Source organism: Vitis vinifera, chromosome 11 (assembly GCF_030704535.1).
Source record: "Vitis vinifera cultivar Pinot Noir 40024 chromosome 11, ASM3070453v1".
Lineage (NCBI taxonomy): Eukaryota > Viridiplantae > Streptophyta > Magnoliopsida > Vitales > Vitaceae > Vitis > Vitis vinifera.
The window spans coordinates 2,337,524-2,358,648 of NC_081815.1; the positions used below are offsets into that span (position 1 = coordinate 2,337,524).

Consider the following 21,125-nt stretch of genomic DNA (forward strand, 5'->3'; position numbering starts at 1 on the left):
TCCTTCACTTTTTCTTTCCTTCTAGTTTTCCTTTGTATTTTCTTTCCCTCGCATTTTCCCTCAAATTTTCCGGGAACCAAACATAATAGAAATTTTACCTTAAGAGAATGAATGTTATAGAGTATACTTGGAGTAATGCAGGGTTAAAAAAAAAAAAAAAAGAAGTACAATGCAAATTAAAAGAAATTAATTCTGGGAAAAAAAATTCACATATTCGGCAACAACTACAAAATGAAATAACGATGGAAAAAGAATAGATAAATATGAACAAGCAATTGCTGTTTCTGTCTGTACAGTTTCAATCTGTAACTCATAAAAGTTATACATACAACAATTCCTTAAATAAGAGAGACAAAAAAAAAAAATCCTCTGATCAGTTGTTGGAAAAACCCAAACCAACTGAATGATAAAAAACAACAAGACGTTGTGACTTTCAAAGACCAAACTCACATATAATCAGCTGAGAGATCAGCTTCACAAACCAATTCAGAGGCCACACTCCCAAATAGGACCAGAAGAAAATTTTGAAGAGTTGTGAAGGAGGAGAAAAAAAAATTGGAAAAATATGCAAATGTCTTCTTTGCTCAAACCAACAGTGATTTACTCCTATGAGCAAGAACTCATTGGTTATCACTGCATCAGAAGTGAAAATCTGCAAAGGGAATTGAATGGTTTGGAGGGAGATTTCAAGAGAAGGAATCTTGTTCATCATGGCAAAGCTCTTTCCTGAGTTTACGTGAGAAAAGTCGGCAAGCATCCATGCTAAGATCAATGGCGGCCGAGAGCGCGATAAATAGAGCAGCATCGGCCATGCAAGTTACATGCTGTACCCCAACTTGAACCACAGGCTTGCTCACCTTTCCTTCGCCTTCCACAGTTGAGCCCATCACAAACCCTCTAAGCGGCAACAATGAACTCAAAGTAGAATCTCTCATTATTCTACTATCAATGCAAAATTGTCCACCCCTTTTGATGTTCATGGTGGATTCAGCAATGGGTATCCCACTAGTTGGGCCGCTATCAGTTACAAGCTCAAACTTGTAACCCAGGCCATCAATTGGTCCTCTCTCACGCCAGGCCTCGAGACGACCCCACGGCTTCCAGCTACTGACGGAGAACCCATGAGGCCGGAGGATGAGCCAGGCGCCAGGGTTTGATCTGGACACACGGTCGGATCCTGGGGAGGGGACAAAGGGAGTGATCATGGAGGCAGATGCAACGGGGGAGCCAGAAAGGTCGTAAATCATGATCATCCACCCTTTTCGCTCCCTCCCGGGCCGTTCTCTCTCGTTGGAAAAGGACCTCATCCATCCTCTATTATTGCTGTTGAAGTCCGACGCGAGGGACCTGATCATACAGAACACCAAGAAGCAAACATCAGCATCGGAACAAAAGAGAGGTCAACAAAAATTCAAACAGCAATATCAAAACCAAAACACAAAATAATAACTTGCACATGGGAGGATCCAAGGTGGTTGCGCTTTGGCAGGTGGGGAGATTTGGAATTGTCTCTTTGACCAAACTGGGGTATGCATTATTCAGCAACGAAGAAAGAAACCTCCATTATCAGTTTAGGCTCTGAGGTTTAGCTCAAGAAACTTGTTTATTAGGAAGTCATTTGTTAACAGCTCATGATTGGAGGGCATACGGTAATATTCTCATATACAGGGTTCTTCTTTATATTCTTTTCTTCTGTTTACAAAGTTAACAAGGGAGCAGTGACTGGCCCATTTTTTGAAAAAGTAACAAATGGAAACAACATTGGGAGAGAAAAACTAATTGAACCCATCATTGTGTCTAATTTAAAATGGGAATATGACAAGAAAATTCACTATGCTTCGTTTGATTGCTAAGAAAATGGGAGAAAAGGGTAAAATTCCAAAAGTCTTTCTGTTGTTTTTCCTTCTCCTCCTTCTCTCATCAGCCAAAGAAAGCATTGCCAGAAATCAAAACCGGAAAATTCCAAAAACCAAGAACATAAGAATTGTACAATGGGCCCATGATCTCGAAGGGGAAAAAATAAGTGGGGGAGACTTACTTGAAGCCCAGGACACAAAATTACTGAGAAATGTTGCATAAAAATTCGAAGTTTCATATCATTTAGAATTTCAAAATGCCCAACAGCCAAAGTTCTCAAAACGACTTATTTTCGTATCAAGGTCTAAAATTCAATTCTCTGATCTGTGATTTTTCCTCTTTTCTTTTTCTATTATTTTTATCTTTTTTTTTATTTTTATGTTAATTACAAGAGAAGCAACATCAAAATTCAAGTGAATAAGGTGCAGCCAACTTGACATGTGATGTTAGTTTCCCAGCTAAAGAAATAGACAATCCCATGCATCAACCACAGCCTTACAGCGCGGGCGGGGCGCAGGTTAGCACAGCAGACTAAGGAACTACTAAATTACGCAAAATGCCACCAAAACTCACCTGGATCTTGAATTCCGGTCGGCGCTGAACTTGCAGCTGAAAACCGGCTGCCGGATGTTCCCCTGTATCTGGAAAACCACTGGACTACACTCCGGTTCGCCGCCGAACTGGAAGACGAATCTTGGGTCAGGTTCGGACCGGACGACGAGGTGTAAACGGGCGGAGGGCTTGCTAGTTTCGTTCCCAAGCTTCAACCACCCGTTCTGGAACACGTTGGGTCGAGACTCGGCGCCATCCAAGTTGATCATCACGTGGACGCGGCCCAACAGCTTCCCAGAGCTGACACCACAGGTGCGGCCCATGCGGCCAGTATACACTGACACACGCAGCGTCAAGGGCTTGCCGGAGAGCCGCCGCAGCAGGGCGGAGTCGAGGTGGAACCCGGCTGAGGAGATGGTGGAGTCCGGCGATGGGTCGCCGCCTGACGAGCAAAGCGGCAGTAGAGCAGTCTGCGACGGAAAATTCTTTATCCTGAGTTTGCAGAAGCAGGGCGTCGTCGAGGGGTGTACACCGGAGCCCGCCGGCCTGGTCGCCTGCGGCAGTTTCAGAGCCAGTGATTCCACAATGAGCCGCACGAACGGACACGGATCCATACTTCTCTCTAAAACAAATCCCCCCTCAACTCAGAGAATGAGAAAAAATCAAAGCGATCGGAGGTTGTGGAAAAGAGAAGTAGAGAGCTTCGAAAACATCTATCTGTATATCTACCTTCCAAGGAGTGAACGAATGTCGGCTGAATCCAGCATTTTTAACATCGCTCGAGCACTCTCTCTCTCTCTGGATTTTGCCTGTTTGTTTTGCGGGATTCTGTTTTCGCGCGAGAAATGCGAGAAGATTGGATTGGGGTGTGGAATGTGCCAGTGGGTAGAGAAAATAGCTAGCGTGGTGGGTATATCTCGTGGGGAAGAGGATGGGACCCACTACCCAGTGGGTGGGCCAGGAACAGCTGGATAAAGGCTGTCACCACGTTGTCATAGGGAAGCACAGCTGGAGTTGATTGGGGGAGAATTTTTCTCTCAAAATATTTTTCCGCCGGAAATATCAGGTCTCTCTGACGCCAGCATAGCCGCTTCCTTCTTCTTACAGTTTTGGACGGCTGTCTATGACGGCGCCAGCAGTTTTATCCATATTTTATTTCATTCATTATTTTTTTTCCCCTACTTTTATAAACGTATTATCGTCTGACATCTGTCACGATTTCTTTTCTTTTTAATCGGTTTTTATATTATTTTCTTAATCGTATTAGCAACAATGCTAATGTCAATTCATTTCTTACTTGTCTTATCAACTCAAAAAAAGAATGAAATGTGAAAAATAATTTTTACAAAAATATGATGTGAAATGTTTCTTAAAGATCGGACAAATCACAATTAAAATAATTAATTGATTTTTAAATAAGATGATGTAATCGATAATCTATTATCTTAATTTCACTGTAGTAATGGATCAACTCTTAATCATAAATCATTAAGCCCCGGGTTTGTGGGAAGTTGGATGCGTAAAGCGTTCCAAGGCCCATGGCATACGAGGCAACCCATTCCCACGAATAATATCAACATTGAAAGCCATGAGCTTTAGTCCTTCAAACACCATGCAAAGCATGACCTCGCCCCTACGTCCAAGGTATATTCCATCTGCCTAAACCCTTTGAATTATGAACAATGACTTTTGGGCCAAGCTTTGTCAACAAATCTTCTGCTCCACCTCTTTTCTGTCTCTCCATGATAACCCTCATCCGTAAATCATGGAGCTTAATCCTTTCCGGTACTGGTCTGACTTCTCGTGTTACATACACCTTTTCACCCCTCTCTTATCCAAACCAAAATCAAAATGTATTTCACCTCGCAGCAGCTGGGGACCTCATGGATACGTCAAGGCTGCAGCGTGGGGAGCAGAGCATGAAGGCACACAGCATAATGTTTGTTTCATCGCTACGCCACCAAATTCTTCCCACGGCGTTATGACTACTAGCCCCCGTCCCCATACATACAACCTGTTAACAAATTTATAACAACAATGATAGCTACTTCATCCAATTACTTCTACAACAAACATATGTATCAACCATTCATGTAGTTTTGCAGTGTGGGTTTTCATCATTCAATGGTCGATCACTACTGGACCATCTCGACAATACATGTGAGTTTGTGGCCAAGTAAATGCGATCGACCGGTGACTTGATCGTAAAGGGTGGCTCATTTTCCAATCATCTTCTTGGGATTGACTCTCAGTCTTATATCGTATGGTATTCATCTTGTTGAGGGTGCACGCATGGAGAACAAATTTAAAAAACTTGTCAGTTTTCAAACATATTAATTTCTTTTACATGTTGATCAAAGTCAAACGTTTGTTATGGTCTTTTTTTCCTTTTTTTTTTCTTTTATTAATGATGCAGGGCAAATTGGTAATATTACAAAATTTTGATTAATGGTCATCTATGTAGTCATTAGTTTTGACCGTAAACTCTTTTTCAAGTCAAAACCCCAAAAATTCCATCCCTTCACCAAAATTTCATCACATCATTAGACCCTTAATCACCGTTTTTTTTTTTTCTTTTCTTTTCTTTCTTTCTCCTCACACTCTGCGTGATTCTAAAAAAGTACCCTATCAGGAAAGAAAACAAATTAGGCCAAAAATTTATTTTCTCATGCTTAGGTTATCATAAAAAAAAAATATGATATAATTGAAATTAATTAAAATTTTATATATTTTTTAAATTATGTAATCGTTATTATAACAACTCACATTCGATCATGTGGATATTATCCGTTTTAAACTCAAAAGAGTTCTTATAACTTTAAAGTACATTTATAAAATTAAGAGAAATTCATATATATATATAGTATCGAAATTTTTTTCTCATATTTGACATAAAACATTATAAATATCATCATACAAACACAACGTTTTGATTGAATGCAGATCTTTACAGTCATATAGAACTGGAGAAGTAAGAATATAAAATATATATATATATATATATATATATATATATAAATAATTGTTAAATCTATTTTTTTCACTTTTTCTTATCGTGTATTTTTTCTTTCATTCCTTGTATTTTTCACAAACCAAATGCAACCTAGTCTTTTGTAAGATTTGATAAGGGAATTTATTATTGAAACATGACATTCAGTACCCAAAATGGACTTATTAATACACTCAAATTTGTTGAGTATTATTGAGGGGCTCTTTAATAAAACTATCCAAATGTAATTAATAAATTCTTCCTTGATTTAAAAATGAATTTCTAAGCTTAGAGAGTGTGAATCCAAAACCATAACTAAATATGAACACCCAACAAACACACCTGCAACATCATTGTGATTTTATTTTTCCTTTGAAAAAACAAAAAGAAGTGTCCATTTCAAGCATGAATGAACCCTACACCCAAACCATAGAGCTTCATTGGAACTTTTGGCCCTACATATGTACCATGCCATCAACACTGTTGACCTGAATGGGGAGTTGGCAGATGAGAGACAGCCCAATGGGGTGTCCCTCTTGCTTCAATTTGGCTTTGGTGGTACCTTTAATTATCACCCACTTACTGGCACTGATTCCATCACTAAATAAGAAAGAAATGAATAAAGAATGAAAAGCTATGATCATTGTTTTGGAGCCCCTAAACACGCCATATAATTTATGGGTTAGGTGCAGGAGATTATGGAGATTAGCCATGATTGTGTGTGGTTAGAAAATACCCCTTTATAATAGTGGTGAAAACTAGCTCTTTTGGCGCTTTGGGTTTGTTTTTCTTCTCATTCTCTAATGTTCTTTAATTTCAAAACAATATATAAAGTATTCGTGTTGGATACAGGATTCACAATGTGCTAGACAGCTGTGAGCCTGTAACTGTGAGTGGTCTTTGCTTCTCTGGGCCATACAACCACAGCCCAGGACAGATGGCCCATGGCCCATATCCCATTCCACCCCAATAACACGTGTAACTGGCACTAAGCCACACGTGGGAGCCAGTGCCACCCAGAAGGGCCAAATCAGCAATCCAAAACTGAAAATGGGTGTTCATTGAAAACTTGCTTCTGGGTCTGCAACTTCTTCTTCTTTGGAGTAATGCACTTTTTGACCACTCATATTCAGATATCATGTGCTATTTTCATGGCCACTTATGTGGAGATTTGTTAAATTTTCAGTTGGGTTTTTTCTTTTTTCTTTTTTCTGAGTTTATATCATCAGGAATTTGCTTATTGGAACATAGAAGATTAATCTGTATACTTTGATAATGTATGGGGATTTCATAGTTTTTACATTTTAATTCAAAGGGCTATTGCTGGAATTGATGCTTGGAATTTCTATACATGGGGGTGTAGGTAACCTAAGAAATTGGGAACAAGATTTTGTTGAGTTGAGTTGAGTTGAGTAGGGATGTTCAATAAGGATTGAGTTATGCAAAGCATTGCCTTGACCCAAATAAGATTTCAGATTCAAAATCTTACTTGGGTTGTTCAAGTGGGTGGTGCTTTTGGCATTTCAAATGCATTTGGCCTAATTAGACAGCTATTTTTTGTCATTTGGTATGGGTTAGACTGCTGGATTCTTTGCCAGTAATGAGACATAAGATGAGTAGATTACCTGTCATTGGTTAGTTTCATGAGTTTGTTGTCCACAGGTAGACTAAAAAAAACTTGTCCGGGTATGATTGCAACACACAGCACCAAATGACAACTAGAAAACAAGATGTGATAAACACAACTTTAGAAAGCCAGGAGGATGAAGATATGGCAATGAAAGAGCAGAGGGGCAGGTCAACATGCTTGGAAGGTTGATGCTTGCTCCTGTGATTTCATAAAGTTGGACTTGAGTTGTTTTCATCCCTTGATTGGCTTGGCAACAGTAAATGCCAGCAGTTGCAGACTTGCAGTACCGATAATGGTTTGTTTATGTGATTTGCCCTGATATTTGGTGCCCATTCTCTTGGTTATGAATGATTTGTTCATATTACAACCCTTTTTGGTGAACAATCATTACTGTTATGTTGAGTTTGGTTGACCATCTCTACCCTTTATTGTTTCTCTTTGTTTCAATTACTGTACTTTGCCTCCACCTCTAAGCAAGGCTTATGGGACCCTCTGTTTGCTGGCCATTACCGCATATCAATTCGGGCTTTATCATCCTGAAGATATTGCGTCATTTTACAAACTAGCATTCCCATGTTTTTAGGTATGACTTTTGGCTCTGGGTGTGAAATCTCATATAGGTAGGAAAAGAAGTTGTTGACGCCATATATGTAGTAGATTCCTTTTAATTGTATAGACACATTTTAAAGTCATAACAACCTATTGGATTCAAAGTAGACAATATCTACATTGGAAATAACGGGTCATTACACTGGGGATTATCAGATTTTCATCCAAACATGACATCAAGTCCATGAAAATTTCAGATTCATTCTTAAGCCTTGTTTTGCCAATTGGAATCCCTCATCTCTTCCCTCGCCATTGCTACTTGAGCCAGTCCTCAAAGGCTTGGAAAATAGCCATGCTTAGCTTACATTATCAAATATGTCATCACTTGCTAACTAAAATTCTTCTGCAACTGATATTGGTTGTGACTAGTTTCACTTGAAAAGCATGTTGATCTATTTAACCATGTAGCAGTCATTAGACAAAATTTGCCCAAGATGAACACTCTTTGCCTTTATTTTTAGGTGAGGAGGCTGATTACAAACTTCATTTTTCCTTGGAAAATTCTCTTTCAATTTTGGAATTTGCGTCTTCATGATGATGTATGCAGTTGCCAGAATTATCAAAACTGTGGGATCGATTGACTTTTCTGTGGTAATACTGATATTATAGACCAAAAAAATGGGGTACAACTGGAGAAGGGTCCATTTGAAGGAGGAGGTACCACAGATTTCTTGTGGATGATGATGTTTGGTGCCCTGTCTTTGCTGGTGCAAAAGAACTTTTCATTCCAGTTCTGCTCCATGTCCGGTGGTTCCCAGTTATACTTTTTCTTCAAGATACTTAGAAATTATATGGTACAGTGGTGGTCAGGCTGGCTCAAGCTCATGTGAGCTGGAAACTTTTCAAAGTGGATTGATCTAGAGCTATCTGGAACCAAGAAAGAAAAGAGAAAAAAAAAAGGAAGAAGTCGTAGTGTCTTTGTCCTCTTTTCCCCTTCCTCATGTTGACCTTTTCCCTTGGTACTATTCCACTATTGAAGCTTAGCAAAGCATACGGTTAACTTCAGCTCCACATGCTTTCTCATACGACTGCTGCAGGATCTAATGACTATACTAATATCATCTCCTTTTGTTTTGCCATTATATCTTTACCCCGGATTTTCAGGCATCACAGTCTGAATAGAGATTCTCCATGTGTCTCTTGAGATGCACTGACTTCAGATGTTAATCTTTGGTTCACCTCTGCTGCTTGACCTGTTGGGAATCATTGCAGGACATCTTTATAACTGGACCATGTTGCATCCACCTTCAGGTGGAAAGGACATACTGCAGACTTCAATATGGGTGTACTCAGCTTAGCTTCACATGAGATTATTTTAGTTATAACATTGATCTTTCAGTATCAATTTGATAACCCATAAGGATGTGCTTGCAGGTGAAAGGAAATCCTGCAGATTTCAAAGGGACTATGTGGGTCCCTTTTTAAGGGGAAGCCTGCTCCACTGTTGGTACATATTGCAATTGAGAGCGGGGACATACTGGTGGGGTTGGTTTGTTGACCTTTTACCAGCTGCTCTTTTGAAAATTGGACCTGAAGATTGGACAAATTTTGGTAGTGAAGAACCAGAAATGTTGAAAGAATTATGGTAGTTCTTTGGCATTTTTTCTCAACTGCTACTTTAGATGTTACCAACTATGGTTCAGCAAGTAATGCTGGTAGATGAAGATGTTATCAGCCCAAAGGATTCCCCGCTCCATTGATCCTCCCTTATAGGAGGGGAGCAATTTCTATATGTTAGGGATAATTTGATGTTTACGTCCATAAAAAGAGCTTGTTATATATATATATATATAATAGTGTTATGAATTTTTTACTTTATCAAATAGGAGATATCAGAAAGGATCACGCATCTTCCTATGTAGATAATCATATTATATGTTTTAGGTTCAATGAGCTCACATCTTTCGTTAGGTTAAACAAATAGAGTCTCACATCGAGATCAAGGATGAAACGGAATTTCATATTGGGCTCTCATGACTCTTAATATCATTGCAATGGGTGCTTATCATCTAGAACTTTTTCCCTCTTCAATGTGAGATTTCATAGATAAGATTTGCTCTCAAGAAGGGATTTTTCTCAAAGGCAAAGCTGTCCAGAGCTTTTCTTTGTTATCTCTTCCACTGTCCTTAAAGTGAGAAGCAATTGTTTAGAAGACGAAAATAGAAATATGTTGATGGAAGAGTCTACTTGAATAAGCTTTGAATCACATATAAATTGCATCTTACAAATAAAATCTTTTCTTCCTTGGTGTCCATGATACCATTAAAGTTGTTGATAAATTACATAAACATGACGTGACATAATTGATAGACATGTCATCTGATATAACATAACTCTTATGAACATTACGTGATATAATTGATAGACATGATGTGGTAATTGACTCATGAAGCTTCAAAATTGAAGGATACAATCTTCTTATGATAATTATCATGAATCCTATTTGTGCCAAGTATTGAAAATAAAAATTAATGAAGAAAACAAAATATGTTGGAACATCCTTAAATAGATATAGAACAAGACATTTGACACACATATGTCAATCAAATTATATTAAAAATTAAGATCAATAAAATCATCTTAAATTATGTTGAGACAGAAGTCTAACTATTAAGGTTGTAACTTAAAAAGATCCAATTGCTTGAACTTGATGTTTAGGTGGTATAAACAAGGTTGAATAAGTTATTGTGAAACCAATGTTTGGTTAATCTCGATTTTGATGATAACAAAATAAAGTTTGAAACTAATGATTATATTTCAAGTGTGATTATGTAAAAAGATTTCCAAAGTGACAATCACAGAAACAAAATCAAACCAAAGAGAAATCAATAAGAAGAAAAAGACCTAAAGAAAAGCGTTTTTCAATACCTAAGCTTTATAGAATCTTTTTATAAGATTGTTGGCACCAAGTTTTTCATACATTACATTATTAATTTATACACCAAAATCATCCAAAAGTAATTTTGTTTTAAATTCTTTAAAATTGGATGATTTCATGTTTTCAACTAAAACCTTGTATCAAATGTTTTCCAAACTTGTTTAAAAAGTTTCACGTTAAAAATGATGGTTGTTGAGCCAAAAATAATTCAACTGATTGAACCGAATGAAGAATTGATCGACCTGTTCAACTCATTCGGTCAACCTATTCAACTCAACCGGTCGAGGTCCGATCAAGGGGCAATCGAGGTCCAATGATCACTTGTCAAACATTAAATGTTAACGATTAGTCAACTGATCGACCCCCAACTCGACCAGTTGAACCCCTAACTCGACCAATTGAACCCCCAACTCGACCGATTGAACCCCCAACTCGACCGATCGAAACCCCAACGGCTAATTTAGTCATTTTCCTCCCTAAAAATGTTTCAATCTTCATTGTTTCAAGAGTTTAACCTTCCTAAACATTTCTTAAATATATTTGAGCCTTTGGAGAGTGTTTTTTAGTACACCATTATTTTAAAACTTGCATATCTTTAGTGCACCATTCAATCCTAGTTTTTCTTATACATTTGAGCCTAAAGTTTTGTATTAGGATTTTATAATTATATTTCTTATCTTCGTTTGTAAATCTTTGAGAAGAAAAATCTAAGTGTGAGGTATGACTTAGGGAGTCTCAAGTGTGGGGTATCACTTGAGGGGTTATTCAAAAGTGAGGTATCTTTTAGATATTGTAAAGGGTGTTTGGAGCCAAAAGTCTAAGAGGTTTGATTGAAATCATAATCCAATTGTATTGCTTGAAGTTTTGAGTTGAAAACCTTGAATTAATAGAACCTCAAGCTTGGGATTGAAGGTAGAGGAAAGTGGACGTAAGCAAAGTTGTATCGAACCACTATAAAAATCTTGTATTTACATTCTCTCTTTTCTACTTTCTTATTTTATATGTAATTGTTTTTATATTATTTTATTATATATTTACATATATTACATTCTCATAATTTAAATTTGTAAAAAAAGCACCCTATTTGCCCCCTCCCCTTTAAGGTGATTACTTTAAATTGGATTAGTCTAATTTTTCTCACAATTATAATAGAACTTAAAAGACAAATACCAACCCAAAACTATTAGGGTTGAAGGGGTAAAAGTATCTAGCAACTCATCCAAACTTGAATCTATGTATTATTTATTTATTTTTAAAAACATTTTTATTAGTTTATCAAAATATAATCAACATAAAAGAAAGATAAAAATAATAATTTCAACTTTTCTTAGTTTTTAATTATATTAAATTAATAAATTTATTATTTTTATTTAATTATCCAGGATCGAAATTATTATTAATGAAAATGGGAAAAAGAAAGGTAAATTGAGGAGAATTTAGAGTCACAAGTGTACAATTTTGCGGGTTATTAATGTAATATCGGCAGTGGGCTGCGTGCCCGAAACGACGTCGCTTTTTTCCCAATTTAACCTACCTATGGTCGTAAATTATGAAGAAAAGCGCGGGTAAAATCCAAAAGGAGGAACAGCGTAAACGTATGCATAGATAAAGGCGGACGTGAATGGCAGAAATTGAATCGAGTCGAACGGACGGTTGAGAGAAGAAGATCAGAGATCCATCACTCTCTCTCTCCATCATTTTTTCGTTACTCTCCTATTTATTTAAAATCAAAAGAAAAAATGGAGAGAGCGAAATCAAAACCAACAGCAGAGCCAGAAGAACAACCACCACCATCATCTTCATCTTCTAGAGAGAAGAAGAGAGAAAATGTCGTGGCAGACATACGTAGATGACCATCTGATGTGCGAAATCGACGGCCAAGGCCAGCACCTCACCGCCGCTGCCATCGTCGGCCACGACGGCAGCGTCTGGGCGCAGAGCACTTCTTTCCCAGAGGTTTCTCTCAATCATCACAAATCTTGCCACCGTCTTTGATTTGCTTGCTCTCATTCGGTTTTGATATTGTTGTTTGATCTGGTTGTCTTAAGGTCCGCGATCTTCGGTTTCGAGTGTGATTGATTGATCTGATTGTGATCGGACGTGCAATGTGATTGCGTTTTCCATTCGGTTGATCGAGTTGGAATGTGCATTGATCTCTTTGAATAGTAATCGTTGCATGCATTGTTTTGGTTTGATTTTAACTGATTTCAATCTTGATTGGTTAAAAGATGAGGAATGTCTCAGTGGAAGTGTATGATCTGATTATAGTGACATTTGATCCGTTTTGAGGTAATGTGGATTGTATTAATGGATTTATTTTAAGAAGTTTCTATTCCAAAATGAAGCTACTATTTAAAAAAAAAAAAAAGGAAAAAAGAAACAAATTTGATTAGTGCAAAGATGTTGTTCAATGGCTTTGATTAATGTTTTAGATTAACCTAAGTGGCATTTGATCTGAATATTGTGCCATTTGATCGGTTTTTGAGGTAATGTGGATTGAATTAATGGATTCTGCTAACTTATTTCAAAAAATTTCTATTGCCAAAAGAAATCTATTGATTTTTTACAATTTTTTTATTGATGTAAAGATGTTTCTTTACTGGCTTTAGTTCGTATTTTAGATCATGTCTTGTGGAGTTCAGATATTCTTATCAACAATGTTTTAGGATGTCTTTGTTTTGTTCCCATTCCTTTTTAAAAATTGTATTTGTTATATATTGTTTCACCATTTTGGTCATGTCAAACAAATGATGCTTCAGAACTTAATCGTGGTGATTGTTTCGTTTTTAGCTAATCAAATGCTAGTGTTATTTCCTTTCAACCACCCATTGATATACTTATGAATTAGTGTTTTCTTTTCTTTTCTTTTTTTCATTTGTCATTAATTTTTGGTTAGTATGGGTCATCATATATCTCGATCAATTTGGATTTGATTTTGTGCACCGAACTCCACATTTTAGAGATTCAATTGCTTGGATTGAATTATGGAAGCCATTTCGTGATGGACATCTGATCAGCATTTGGTTACCCCTAAAATATGGGTTCTATTATCTGGATGGAAAGTAGCTGGTTACCTCATTCAATAAAGAAGGCTTAAGATCCACATGATGAAGTTAAACTTGCTTGAAAGGAAATCTTTTTCTGCTTGTGGCATGTGTTATATTGATTTAGATTTTTTGTTGGTAGTTTGAAGCTATTTTTGCATTGTATCTTTCTTCAACAAAATTAATTGCCACTGCCACCAATAGTGTCTCAATTTCTGCTCTCTTGTTGAGAAATAGTTTGACTGCACTTGGTATTTTTGTTATCACAGCTATGTTATGGTCGCAAAAATAAAAGATCACCATGACTGAGAATTTTCTATTAGCTGCTGTTACCACTAAGAGCTTTCATGCCTTGCAATTGCTAAGGTTGAAATGCTTCTGAATGTCTATGCTCTTATGTTGGTCTTTATTTGCAGTTCAAGACTCCAGAGATCACTGGTATCATGAATGATTTTGCAGAACCAGGTCACCTAGCCCCTACTGGCTTATACCTCGGGGGTACAAAGTATATGGTTATTCAGGGAGAGCCTGGGGCTGTCATCCGTGGAAAGAAGGTGAATAGATGTACTTCAACCTATTTTTAGAATCATACACCAACATTTTCTAAACAAGTAACTTCAACTTAACTCAACCCAGCACAGCCTTATGTCACATCTACCTTGCATTGGCTACATGAATTGCTTCAGCATTTTCAGATTCATGCTAATGAAGTTCTCATGCTAGTCTTAGTATTCTCTCTTTTTTAATATGTGCCCTTATGGACTAATCATCAAGCAAGAGTATTTCTATGTGCTTTTTGATATTGGATTTGACTATTTCCATATACCAGTATCTCAAACCTCTGGAGTTCTTAACAGCATAGCATAGCTGTATATCACAACACAATCATGGTCCCTCCATCTTTGGCGCATATTATGGGAGATGAGTTTTTTCTTACTATCATGTAAGAATAAGGACTTGTTGAAGCTCACTTGACAGGTCTATTATATGTCCTGAGTCAGTATTCTTCTACTTTTAAGGTGGCAATATAGTCAATAGCCATAATACTTCTGTAATTTCTCATTCTAACTTTTAGTAGGGTTTTCATTTTGGTCATTATAGATGCCACTGGTTAATAACAAAATTGACACATTTATGTTGACAAACACATATCACCCTCCCCTCCTCTTCTGGACCATGGGAGCCAAAGACAGGCTTCTATTCCCAGGTTACCTTTTACTTTATCAGTTCCAAGCATGAAAAGTTCCTAAACATCAATAGTTGTATTTTGTTGATCTTGAATTCCTGCACAAACAAAGGTGGACGTACAACATACCATCTGAATCTCAATTTGAATTCCTTTCCCTTATCGGGAGAAGGGCAGAAAAATGGCAAGTATGGTTCTGCTTTTGCCCTCTGCAACTCTATGTTCCTTGCTTGTTTTTAACTTTTAACACCATTGAGTTCATTTACATAGGCTGAAGTGACTGCATTTCACATTTTCTTTTTTATAATTTGTTGGCAACAATTTATTTTCTCATTCGAACAAGTTACCACCAGTTTTTTAATTAGAAGCACATCCATACTTGTTTGGCAGGGATCAGGCGGCATCACTATAAAGAAGACTGGTCAGGCACTGGTTTTTGGCATCTATGAGGAACCTGTGACTCCAGGACAATGCAACATGGTTGTTGAAAGGTTGGGGGATTACCTGGTTGATCAGGGCCTGTAGGCCTAAGTCATATTATGGTTCTAGTATTTCTCCTTGGGTTACAACCATCATTTTGTTTCGCTTTTCTGGTTTCAAGCATCCATCTACTTCTTTCTAAACCATGAACTGGCAGTGGAATTGTTGCAGACAATAACCATATGAGGACAGAAACACTTTGTTGTTTGGTTGTTTTGAGTCGGCATTTTCTCTATATTTTCTTGATTTATGTGTATTCCACCACCGGTTAATGTTATCCCTTTTTCCCAAATTTCCCTCCTTTTCTTTTGGTCAGATAGCAGCATTAATTTTGAAATTTTCATGGGTCTATTGTGGTTTACCTGTAACTTATCCTGGATGGGCAATTCACTGCCACTTCTTCATTGAGTACAAAGCCATCTCACGGAACTTACGTGGCAATTTTTTTTGTCCTTTTTCATTGATTTTTTTTGGTAGAACAGCAGAAAACGATAGCCGATTCCTTTTCTTTTCCTTTGCTTTCTAGGATGATGGGGAGAAATCCGCACAAGTAAATTATTGGGCCTCTGTTTTCAGGGATATTCTTAAGACCATTCCAAGACAATATCATCGAGGTACCTGTTTGCATTTTTTAACTAATGAACAGTGCTTTAAAAACTAACCCACATCTTTATTTGTGCTTATGGTAAGCCTTTTTGAAGCTCCAATTTAATGATTTATTTTCTCATATATAATCCGTTTTAGGTCTTCCCAATCTGATACAAGATGTCACATTTACTTCCTTTATAAACACAACCCACGTATGTCAAATCACAAAATGCAAATAGGGAAAAATATATCAAAGAAATATTGCATCAAACTACTTGTCTTCTAGTAGTTGGATCCCAGGTTGTTTTTGGAATGCTCCAAATTTCACTGGAACATCTAAATTTGGGTCAATATTGACAAACCAACGAAAACATAGTTTAAAGATGTCCACACATTTATATGATCACAAAAAATTCATAATATATATGATATTATAAACTTCTTCCTTTATTTGATATGAGATTACATTTGCCTTCTTTATAAATAGAATGTCTCTATCATGCATCATAAGATTATATGAATTGATAAACACATTTTATAAGGTCCAATAAAACCCCGTTAAGGTGGTAAATAGGTGATTCCATTTATATAACTATTTATTTTTTTAATATAAATATTATCCGTTTTAATATCTTATACCCAAGTTGCATGAAACTAGGCCAATCCAATAGGGTCAACCGTTTGAGATGGATAGCAAGGTGGTAAGTCATATCATCCACGAACCTAAGAACTCAAGCGGAATCAACTTTCTCAATCAGACAAAAAATTCGTTAGCTATAGAAGACGATATTTGCTTAAAATAGGTGAACTTCAACCATTGCAAATTGAAGCCACTGGCACAGATCAATTTACACATAGTGCACCACTGCAAGGAAAGATGGGCAATATATCCAAGTTTATCCGAACTTATAATAATTTAATATATTTACCCAAACAATACGAAATGAATCATGCAAATGACATATAATACATTCCCCCATTGATACTGACGTCTCAAGCACTTGGAATATACTTGCCACACAAGTTCTAATTCTTTGAATTTCAATTCAATTTGTTTCATCACTTTACTTTTCTTGATAAATTAAAAGTCAATTCATTATTTCAATCACCTTAAAGCATCTAAAAATATATTAATTTTAGGACTAATAATTAATAATTTTATAAAACAGTGGACTAGAAGTTTCGGGGAAAAATAGGAAAGTGTTGTGAAGTTTCTCTTTTTGACGTGAGTAGAATGAGAAAAACTAAAACAGAAGCCGTAGTGCGATTTCTTTTCAAGCGTATAGGGAAGAAATGGAAACGACGTCGTTTTCTCGGGAGAGTTCTAGAATGAGACACGCAACCCAAGAGGCGGACGCGGAGCTTTCATCATAACAGAAAAGAATCATCAATGAGTACAGGCTAGGAGAGACAGAGAGTCGAGAGTAAACAACTACTACTGAAGAAGGAAGGAGAAGAAGAAGAAGAAGAAGAAGAAGAAAGATGTCGTGGCAAACGTACGTGGATGATCATCTGATGTGCGAAATCGAAGGCAATCATCTCACCGCCGCCTCCATCATCGGCCACGACGGCACCGTCTGGGCCCAGAGCGACTCCTTCCCTCAGGTTCTCATGTCCTCTCCTTTTCTGCCTCTTTCAGCTTTGGCTGGATTCAGTTGCTGATTTCATTGGTTGAATTGAAATCGGGTTTTCTTTAATTTCCGGTTTTTGATCTGATTTTTCCGCTGGGTGTCGTCGGCTTTTTCATTATGGGTTGATTCTTTGGTGGATTGGGATTTGATTTAGCTTTGATTTAGTTTGACTTCGTCTTGGATTCGATGTGGGTAACTATTCTCCTATCGGGGTTTACATTTGGAATTGAGTTTTTGCCTTGTCTGGATTTGGGCTTTTGTTTGTTGTTTGGAATCTCTGCACTTTTCACCATGGAAGATGGGCTGGAAGATGAAAAGAGCTACCTGAGCTGAGCTTCATTAGAGGATTATTCAAGAACGTAACCTATGCTGGAGCCCATTTTCTTTATTAGAGTTTAGCATTTGTGAGATAAAAAGATCCAGGCGATCCTTTTTGAAGCTAGTTAATTTCAGAGCCTGCTACCCGGCTCGGCTTGATTCATTTCGAACCATGGGTAGAAGGTTCTGAGAGGACTAGGGGATTGCTGCCGACAGTTTGCATTGAACTAGTGTAGATGTATGATCGGAGGAAAATTGGCTGAAATTTTTAGGTCCCCTTAAATAGTTTGGAATAACGGGAAAGGAGATTGTTAATATTTGAATTTCCTCTTCCCCTCTCTCCAGTTGAGACTGATCACATTTTTTAACACATTTGTATAGCTTTCTCTTTCTCATGAAATAACTATGTTTTGTTTCTTTTGATACTTCAGCTTAAGCCTGAAGAGATCACTGCAATTATGAACGACTTTAATGAACCTGGATCGCTGGCTCCAACTGGGTTATATCTTGGTGGAACAAAATATATGGTGATCCAAGGAGAGTCAGGCGTTGTCATTCGAGGGAAGAAGGTGATGACTTCGAATCTTATCATGCTATGATAAGATTTTTATTACTTTTACACATTTGCATTTAATTGAGAAAAGTATACATAATGCAGATAGACAGGGGTGTGACAAATTTATTTGCGAGTTCAATTTAAGACATCAGAAGGGTGGACCATCTATTGAGTTTGTCAAATACAAAAGATTACACTTATTCTTAGAATGCTTAGCTTTTGTACACAATCTTACTCATTGGCATGGTTTCGAGGACCGCCAAAATCGGGGAAATCCTCAATTTTGAGTATTTAGGTCATTTCTGTAGTACACAGTGCATTGAGAATTTCCATCTTGGGTATAAACTATAAAATGGATTCTGCATCACAAAATACATGTCGTAGTTCTGGTAGATGTTTGAAATTCATGCATTCAGGTTACTCCCACCAGATTAATATGCTGAATATGTGTTGAAAGTTGTCTTTTATTGGATTTGAACCAAAATGATCAAGTTACATTTTAAACAATATTCACGGAATGACTTATTATAATGATATTAATATGCTTATTCGGTTATCATATTTTTGCCTTTTGGTGGAATAACCTTTAAAAAATAATAAAAAAGTAAAAAATAGAACTGACACTCTTAAAGCAAATAGCAAACCAAGGGAGAGCCAGTTTACTTGTGTAATGAAAATTCCAGTTACATTCGTACCTGGCCACTTCTGTGAAGCAAACCTTTATGGATCAAAACTGGAAACTTATCATCAAAATAGAAACTGGAGATCAAATCTCTGTGTATTGTGAATCGGTATGGTTTCACTATGGGACCTTTTCCTCTATCAATGGCTCATTTCTCATGCATATATCTTAACTGTCACCCTGGTTCAGGGCTCTGGTGGTGCTACGATCAAAAAGACCAATATGGCGTTGATCATTGGTATCTATAACGAGCCACTGACTCCTGGTCAGTGCAACATGATTGTTGAAAGGCTTGGTGACTATCTCATCGATCAGGGCTTTTAATTGTTTTGGTATGTCTTCTTATTTAGTTATGATTCTTCCTGGCTTCTTTACCAGTTGCATCTGCCTATAGTTTGTAATGTTGATTGCAATCTAATAAAATTTCAGGTGTTTGAAGCCATGGCATGACTCCTGAGTGGAAACAAAAGAAATTTGGTGCTTAAGAAGTAATGGATATGATCTCCTATGTGATGTACGATTCTGTTTTGTACACTTATTGTTTGTACTCTTGTTGGTGAAAAGTATTGTGTTGATTTTCATGTGGGGTACTTATATGCCTTTTGGTGGGTTTTCTTGTAATGGATGTCTTAAATTGATGGAAATGTCTCATAAGTAATTTATTTGGTCTGTGATTCATTTACATCTGAAGTTGGACTATTTTTGGGAGAGTAGATGTGCTGCAATGTTTGTTTGTGAGTTTTGTTACACACATGTGATGAAAAGCTGAATTTTATCAAGTAATCTGATGCTTACCCAAGATTTGTTTACATGGAAATCTCAAGGGAAGTAAAATACCCTCAAATATATCAAACTAATCAAATCGAAAAGGTTGTAGTAAGATACATTATTAGCAATTTAATATATGTTCCCACACATTACAATTATTGGTGCCCAATTTTGTTCACCCTATGTGTATCTGTATGCCCTTGTTACATGTTTTAATGGTCAATGTTGGATCATCAGTAATCCATCATCCTGTGTATCAGATGATTTTTAGCTTACATGAGTACTTGTGTCTTGCTTTGCTATGTGTGTGTGTTGCTTCGCCTGTGTTAGGTTGGAAGGCACACTTGGCACGGGTGCTGACCTTCATCTTAATGGATGTCCCCCTATGATGGATGTTGCTAAGGGAATGCACCATCACCTTGCAATTGGGATGATATTTGTTAAGTGAAACCTCATTCATTTGCTTGTATGATGAGAGAAGGTTTAGGGTTAAAGTCTTTAAACTCTTTGAGGTAGGCTCTATTTGATTCAACTTATGATAAGTCAAAAACTCTTTTTAAACTCGATAAGAGTTTTACGTCTTTAATTGATTTGAAAAAAAAACTTAATATGAAAGTCAAGAAAATATTTGTTTGTTGTGATTTTAATTGATTTAGCACACAATTTTGTTGTATTGAAGTAAGGTATTACTTGCTAGGTTCAAATCAATATGTTGATGTGAACGTCAATAAAGAATTGCAACAAATGTTTAGAATTTATAATGAATGCCAAAGAATGATTCGCCTTATAATGTCTATTAGAAGATCTACTCCAATTGAGATTATGCTCCTAACACAATCTTTGCAAGTTGGTGGAAGGTCACATGTGATATAAGTTGGATTCGATTATTGTGGGTTTGAAGATGAGGTTGAGCCTTCAGGTGAAGCCCCACTAAGCATGGGGCTGATGATGATAAAGGCCCAAATACCATAAAGAAAAATTCAATCTAAAAGATGGTGACATAGGGTTTCGAAGTGGTGGGATGAAGGGTGGTCATGGATCCATAGAAGATGTAAGGTTTGAAGGTGAGAGTGAGAATGCAGATGGAATGGGTGAAGATGATATTAAGGATGATTGCAAAGATGCTTATGAGGATAAAGAATTTGGCATCAATGACAATGATGATCCACCAAGCCATGTAGATGAGAGTTCATCAAGCAATGAGTCAGTCCATACAAACAATGGAGAACATAAATTTCACCTTAACGATGATGACCTATCACGGTACAAATCTAATGATGAAGATGAGCGTTTAAAGTGCAATTTTGTCTCAAGAAGAATGACATAAATAGAGGTATTAGAGGGAAGAAATATAAAG

At 37.0% G+C, this 21,125-nt stretch overlaps 3 protein-coding genes across 3 annotated transcripts; 2 read left to right on the top strand and 1 right to left on the bottom strand.

Moving 5' to 3' along the window:
* Window positions 1-232: 232 nt before the first annotated feature.
* On the bottom strand, window positions 233-3,311 carry LOC100245695 (uncharacterized). Its single transcript, XM_002283355.4, has 2 exons — window positions 2,431-3,311; window positions 233-1,347 (listed from the first exon to the last, which is right to left on the bottom strand). Exons 1-2 carry the CDS (start codon window positions 3,021-3,023, stop codon window positions 687-689), a joined length of 1,254 nt encoding a protein of 417 aa, XP_002283391.1. The 5' UTR covers window positions 3,024-3,311; the 3' UTR covers window positions 233-686.
* Window positions 3,312-12,168: 8,857 nt separating this feature from the next.
* Window positions 12,169-15,666, top strand: LOC100268013 (profilin-2). Its single transcript, XM_010657947.3, has 3 exons — window positions 12,169-12,471; window positions 13,976-14,113; window positions 15,136-15,666. Exons 1-3 carry the CDS (start codon window positions 12,343-12,345, stop codon window positions 15,268-15,270), a joined length of 402 nt encoding a protein of 133 aa, XP_010656249.1. The 5' UTR covers window positions 12,169-12,342; the 3' UTR covers window positions 15,271-15,666.
* Window positions 15,667-17,064: 1,398 nt separating this feature from the next.
* On the top strand, window positions 17,065-19,682 carry LOC100262863 (profilin-1). Its single transcript, XM_002283414.5, has 4 exons — window positions 17,065-17,418; window positions 18,194-18,331; window positions 19,190-19,332; window positions 19,430-19,682. Exons 1-3 carry the CDS (start codon window positions 17,296-17,298, stop codon window positions 19,322-19,324), a joined length of 396 nt encoding a protein of 131 aa, XP_002283450.1. The 5' UTR covers window positions 17,065-17,295; the 3' UTR covers window positions 19,325-19,332; window positions 19,430-19,682.
* The last annotated feature ends 1,443 nt before the right edge of the window (window positions 19,683-21,125 follow it).